A 7162-nucleotide genomic window follows, 5' to 3' on the forward strand; every position below is an offset into this window, starting at 1 on the left:
ATTATCGTAAAAATGATAAAGCCCCAAAACTATATAATTTGGTTAAAATTTAAATTTTAGTTTGAAACAATGCTTTTGAACATTTAAGTGGTTTCTGAAAGCAGATATGTGCTTTGCCCATTTTGGTTTGCTTTAACTCCACAATTCCCTTTCCGCAAATACTTTCTTTCACACTCCTGCCACTTTGGGTAACTGGAGGAGATACACAGCTCTTCCAGGTATGGAAGAGGACCAGTCAGCTCTGTCACAATGAAGTATTTATAGTCCTCAGTAAGCTATGGCTGCAGCAACTCTAAACTTACACTGAATTTTTCTTGTGCTTTCATGAACTAAACAAAAGTGGTAGGGGAGCAAGTGAAAGCTTCCATATGGGTGCATTATTTTAGGCATTTTGGATTATTTTAGATTGTTTTTAATGAGTATTAGTTGATGTATTACATAAGAGTAATTTTAGATATGCTGAAAATGTCCTTAATGCTAACCCAATATTCTAAAAATCTTCTCTTTTCTTGCAGGTAAAGATGAGCCTACCAGCTATATTTGCACAACGTGTAAGCAGCCTTTCAACAGCGCCTGGTTCCTGCTTCAGCATGCTCAAAACACACATGGATTTCGCATCTACCTGGAGACCAGCCCCACTAGCAGTTCCCTCACCCCTCGAATTACCATCCCCCCACCTTTGGGACCGGAGACTGTTGCACCATCCCCCTTGATGAACTTCCTCGGAGACAGCAACCCCTTTAACCTTCTGCGAATGACTGGACCCATTCTACGTGATCATCCAGGCTTCGGTGAGGCCCGGCTTCCAAACACGCCGCCACTCTTCAGCCCACCCCCTCGCCATCATCTGGACCCGCACCGCCTTAGTGCTGAAGAAATGGGGTTAGTTGCCCAGCATCCCAGTGCCTTTGACAGAGTTATGCGTTTAAATCCAATGGCAATTGAATCTCCAGCAATGGATTTTTCCCGAAGGCTTCGAGAACTGGCCGGGAACAACTCCACTCCTCCTCCAGTGTCTCCGAACCGTGGCAATCCTATGCATCGCTTATTAAATCCCTTTCAGCCAAGCCCTAAATCCCCTTTTATGAGTACCCCACCATTGCCACCCATGCCCCCAAGCAGTACAACGCCACCACAAACCCAGGCCAAGAGCAAGTCCTGTGAGTTCTGCGGCAAGACATTCAAGTTCCAGAGCAATCTCATAGTTCATCGTCGTAGTCACACGGGGGAAAAACCTTATAAGTGTCAATTGTGTGACCACGCATGTTCACAGGCAAGCAAATTAAAACGCCACATGAAAACACATATGCACAAAGCCGGTTCTATGACTGGCAGGTCTGACGATGGACTGTCTGCCACAAGCTCACCAGAGCCAGGTACTAGTGAGTTAACTGGAGAAGGGGGGAAGTCCAACGAGACAGATTTTAGAAATGAAAGTGACCCATCTTTGGGCCATGAAAACGAAGAAGAAGAAGAAGAGGAGGAAGAAGAGGAGGAGGAGCTAGAAAATGAAAGTAGACCAGAGTCAAGTTTTAGTATGGACTCAGAAATTAGTCGTAATCGGGAAAATGGGGCCAAACCTCTAAATGACGACAAGTCCCTCGTGCTTGGTAAAGTAATGGAGAATGTAAACTTGGGAAGCATGCAGCAATATAATGACATGCTTAATGATAAACAGAAGAGAAGTCATTTCATGAAAAGGTCCTCTGACCCACGAGATTTATGCCGGAGAATTCCAGGGGAAGAAGATGGCGATGACCGAGAGATTATCCGAAACGAAGAAGGGGCCATGAATGGAAGAAGTTTTGGCTCAGGTGATCCCTTCCCAGGTCTTCTCCCTCGAAAACCCATGCCCATTTCTGGCTCTGGTCTCAATAATTCCTCCAAAAGGATAAAAATTGAAAAAGACTTAGACCTACCACCAGCAACGATAATCCCTTCCGAAAACGTTTACTCGCAGTGGCTGGTCGGATATGCAGCATCACGGCACTTCATGAAAGATCCATTTCTAGGATTCACAGACTCTCGACAATCCCCTTTTGCAACTTCTTCTGAACACTCTTCAGAAAATGGCAGCCTACGGTTCTCCACTCCACCGGGTGACATGCTGGACGGGGGTCTCTCAGGGCGGAGTGGGACAGCGAGCGGGGGCAGTACACCTCACATCAGTGGACCAGGCCCTGGTCGACCCAGTTCTAAAGAAGGGAGGAGAAGTGACACATGTGAGTTCTGTGGCAAAGTATTTAAGAACTGCAGCAACCTCACGGTCCATCGCCGGAGCCACACGGGGGAACGGCCTTACAAATGTGAGCTCTGCAACTATGCATGTGCACAGAGCAGCAAGCTGACGCGCCACATGAAAACACATGGCCAGATAGGTAAGGAGGTGTACCGCTGTGACATTTGCCAGATGCCCTTCAGTGTTTACAGCACCCTGGAAAAACACATGAAAAAGTGGCACGGAGAACACTTGCTGACAAATGACGTGAAAATTGAGCAGGCAGAAAGAAGCTAAGGCCCCTAGATGGGTTAAATCAGTTTAAATTTGTACAGATTTAACTATTGCCAACTGAGAAAAAGCTGAATTAACTTGCCTCCTTAAACATAACTTAGCGTAAACATGTTAGGTGTCGCAAAGTGGCACTAAAAATACAACCTGTGTCTGCAGTTCTTTTTTTTTAAACCTGAGGGTTGAATAAGGCAGTAAAACTTTTGGAGCCTTTTAACTGTGCAATAATTTCTGTATTTATTTGGGTTTTATTTGTCATTTTGGCATGTGCAGGTACTTTTTTTGCTGTTTGATTTTCTTTCTATATTTTTTTTTTAAATTGTTTTTGTTGTCGTGCATCCTTGTTAAAAAAAAAAAAAAACCTTGAAACCTCTCTTGTGTTGCAGGGACCAGCACATTTTTATGTAACAATAAAATTTCAGCCCCCTGCAGGACAAAAAGGGTTAACCCCCCATCCTGTTATTTCCCACACCCTTACCCCACTTATTGCAGTAGTAGCCTGTTTGTCCTAGTAGTGGAGAATTGTATCTTAAATTATCATTTTGGGCTGCTACATTTCTGGAATTTAAGCTAAACCTTTTGTAATTTCTTGAAAAGAAGCCATCAGCTTTTTTCTTTTTTTTTTTTCTAGTTTTTTTTATTTCTTTTATCTTGCCATTTTACTAAAATGGGGTCAGATAGAATATTTACGCAGCGGATTACAATCTATAAAGTCTTAGCACTTATATTGCATGATAGGATCTCATATGCAACAGTTAAAATGCAACCTGAAATGTTTGAGGAACTTGATATACTTGACAATTATAAGTGTGCAAATCACAATCCATTGTCTGCACCCTTTGCATTTTTAATGCATCTTTTATTCCACTGTCTTTACATTTGGAAAAATTTGAGAGGCACAGCATTGAGAAATATCCAATCTCCCACATGTCCTTTTTTGTATCTTGTTTTCATTAAATTTTTTTTGCTGCGGAAGTGTCCCTGCAGCTCCCTACTCAAAGGGCTGTATGGGCCACTTGGTAAGCAATTGGTTAAATATGCACTGTTAAACCTTCACCTGCTAAAGCCACCTGCAGTTCACTCAGTGCTGAAAAGCTGAAGGGTCATCCACACAGTTCAGTACATGAGTTATGCCATTGTAATTGGTTGCTGATTTCAAATTATTGTGGACTATGAATTTCAAATGTTATTTATTTTAAATAATGAACGTTCCAATGATAATGACATCTGCTTTTAAGATCGTTTTTCCATTTTTGTTTTCTTTTTTTTGTCTTTGCGTGCATCAGGAGGACAGCTGAGAACGAAAGGTTACCCATTTAAATTTTGTTGACCGCACTTTAAAAGTTGAGTTTCTATGTTTTCCATGGCTTCTGAACAAGAAATTACAGCCTATTCTCCTGCGCAACCCAATGGCGGGTTGGATACAATAAGGGAACACCTGAGATTAAGTGCCAGTGTTGCTAAGCATGGCATTCACAATGCTGGCACTATAAAAGATATATATATATAATTTATTGGACGGTTTGTCTACTGCCATTCGATTTTTTGTGAGTGCCTTGAAAACTGATCTTCCTATGTGAGTCTCTTGAGACAAAATGCAAAACATTTTTGTGAAAGAAAAAAAAGAACTTTTAAAAATAGTAATACAAGAAATTTACATTTCTTTAAAAAAAAAAAACAATAAAAAAAAAAACAAAAAGCCACATTTACGTATAGAAAAATAAAATCTGGTTGACCATAGTGGACACAATATTGCCATAAGACCCAATCTAACGAAGATGTTTACTCAGCACAAGTTTGAACCTTCTTAAAGCTGATTTATTGTCAGCTGTGTTTCTTTTCAGGACAACGCTGCTTAGAAAACGGAATGAAAATTATTTACTGCTGAATTGAAAATGAAATGACACAACATACCAGTTATCGTTGAATGGGGAAAAAAAAACAATTCAGGAACAACGGCTATTTTTTTTTTTTTTTTTATTAAATGGTAAATTTAGTGCACTCTGTCTTAAAATACGTTTACAGTATTCAATACGTACAAGGGTTTGAAAAAAAAGAAAAAAATACGAAATAATTGTGTGTATGTGTGTTTGGACGATCATTTCTTTTCAAAGTTGCTTAATAGGTTATAAAATGCCATAATGGCCATGTGTATATTGTTTATTTTTATTTTATAATATTTTCTTTTGGTGACGGGGTTTTAGTATATATTATATATATTAAAATTTCTTGATTACTGTAAAAGTGGACCAGTATTTGTAATAATGGAGAATGCCTGGGCATTTTACAAAACCAGAAAAAAAAATTCCTTGAAAAAAAATGTTGCAGTAAAAAAAAAAACTTTAATGGTGGGTCTATTACATTGTTCTTGTCACTGTAATTGTAAAGTCTGAGTTTTAGTACTTATTTTCCTGCCTTGGGTGTTATTTTTTATTTCAAACTGTATAGAAACTTGTATTTGGGGAATAAAAGGTGATTGCTACACCATGTAGAAAAAGTAAGTAGAAAAAAGTGCTTAATATTGTTATTGCTTTGCAGAAAAAAAAAATCACGTTTCTGAACTGTGCTTAATTTCCTTCTTTTTTTCCTTCTCCCACCCCTTGCCCCTTCTGGAATGGATATTGATATTGATTGGTTCACATGATGTAGGCACTTGCTGTATTTTTACCGGAGCTTGTAATTTTTTAACTGTACGCTTGTCCTTTTAAAAGGATTAAATGTACCTTTTTGTTAGTGGATTTGAAAAAAAAAACACATGCTGCCATAATATATTTTTTTAATTTGGCAGGATAAAAGAAAAAAAAAAAAGAAAAAAAAAAGGAAATGAATAAACATTTGTAATTTAAGTCCTAATGTACAGAGAATAAAATGAAGTTGTTTGACAGCTTCTGGGTAATTGAAACATAAAAAAGTCTTAAATATTTTGTTCGCCACAAATATTAGTTGTGCATTCTTTTCATGATTGGGCCTACAAAAAAAGTACTGTTCATGCAGGGATGTAATTCATAAGGTGCCTGGACCTTGTATCAAGGCCTTAGCAGGTATTGACTGATTAGTACTAGATACCCATGTAAAATATATTCTCAATTTTTGTATGAAATTTTACAGGAACATTCCACGTACAGTACACCTGTGACAATTCCAAGAAAACCTGTTATAGAGAATTATTCTCAGTCTTTCTACCCCACCTTACTCCCAACCCCACCATCCCATGGTGCCCTGAATAACACAAACTTGTTAATTGATAATAATGACAGAGCTGTAAATAACAGTTTTCGGTCCAGGCACAGTCATCCGATCCCGTTAGAACAGGACCTAACCCAAACCCAGTTCTTGCCAATCCATTTAGCGTCTGCTTTGCTCTTTGTACATTCCATAAAGTTCCTGAATGTTTGATGGGCTGTGATGAAATCCTGCTCCCTCCTTAGATGTATTAAATATTGGGAATTCTAAATTGACAATCTCGTGCTGGTATTACTTTGCAACCTTCTCCGATACGGGCCGCCCAACACAAAATTTCAGAAGGTCAATATTTTCGAATATGTACCCTTAACCAGCAAAAGCCGAAAATGATTCTTGATGGAATGGAGTGAGTTCTACTCCATGCCTATAGCGCCAATAATGTAATAAAAAGTCAAGCCAAGTCAACAAGCACAAATGTGATGTTTTTGGATTACAGTAATAAAAAAAAAATATTTATCCCCTTCCCACATGACCTGCAAATCAAAATACAAGCACAATAACAAGAAGTCCCATTTCTTATAGTGGTAACCAGTGTTTCATCGCAGCCCATGATAAGACAGTCCGTCATTTTGTGTATCGCAGGCGTCATTATGGTGCTCTTTGTATTTTCAGAACTGCAAAGCAAAATTAACGTCAATTAAGTTGTTAGCATTTGTACGGCAAGGCAAAATATTTTTTATTACCTTTTTCTATTATTGTATGAGCTTTTGTTGTTTTGGAGGTTTTGTCTTTTACTACAAGTTTGAAACTATTTATTATTGCTTGGAATATGCGCTCTGTTTTAAAAACAAGAGCACTTTTTTTTTTTATTATTATTATTATGGATAAAATGTTGGGACGGCTAGAGGTCTTTTCAACATGGCTAGGTGAATATATTTATTGTTTCTTTTACCTGTACAAGAATATGGTCTTTCTTTACCGTACTGTCACATTGTTGAGTTCAGCATGTGTCTTTCATTTCATTTGTACGCTCGTTCAAAAAAAAACAAAAAAAAAAAACAAAAAAAAACAAAGCTTGTTCCAATTTTCAAGTTATAAAAAAAAGGAAAAAAAAAGAAAAATAAATTGGACATTAAACTTGACAATCTTACGATTCTTCTTTTTTTTGTTTACTTATTTTTCTATCACTATTCTGGAAATTGTAAAACATCTTTTTAATGGTTTAAATAATGATTAAAAAAATGTGTAAAGCGAAATGTTTGAAGACGCAAGAGCTTGACTGGTAATATACGATGTTACACACTGTGGAAAATAATTGAGTTTATGTAAAAGAAGAGGGGTAAAAAAAAAAAAAGGTAATTTTTAACTGCTAATTATGTAGGGCTTGGCGTCAGTGTCACTTGTAGGGTGTGAATAAGTTCACTTCACTGCGTTAATCTGCTGACTGGTTCAGATGGAAGCTTGGCACAT

General features: G+C 37.9%; 1 protein-coding gene across 3 annotated transcripts in view; it reads left to right on the forward strand.

The window, feature by feature from the left end:
• The window catches only part of BCL11B (BCL11 transcription factor B), an 86389-nt gene extending 79552 nt beyond the window's left edge, over nt 1-6837 (forward strand). For 2 of the 3 annotated variants that reach the window (XM_072429102.1, XM_072429104.1), the window contains exon 3: nt 516-6837. In XM_072429102.1, coding sequence (XP_072285203.1) covers nt 516-2515 — 2000 coding nt within the window. In that variant the 3' untranslated portion in view covers nt 2516-6837. The remainder of the gene's footprint in view (nt 1-515) is intronic. The other variant, XM_072429103.1, reaches the window with a different exon arrangement.
• Nucleotides 6838-7162: the final 325 nt, after the last annotated feature.

This window comes from Pyxicephalus adspersus, chromosome 12 (assembly GCF_032062135.1).
Source record: "Pyxicephalus adspersus chromosome 12, UCB_Pads_2.0, whole genome shotgun sequence".
NCBI lineage: Eukaryota > Metazoa > Chordata > Amphibia > Anura > Pyxicephalidae > Pyxicephalus > Pyxicephalus adspersus.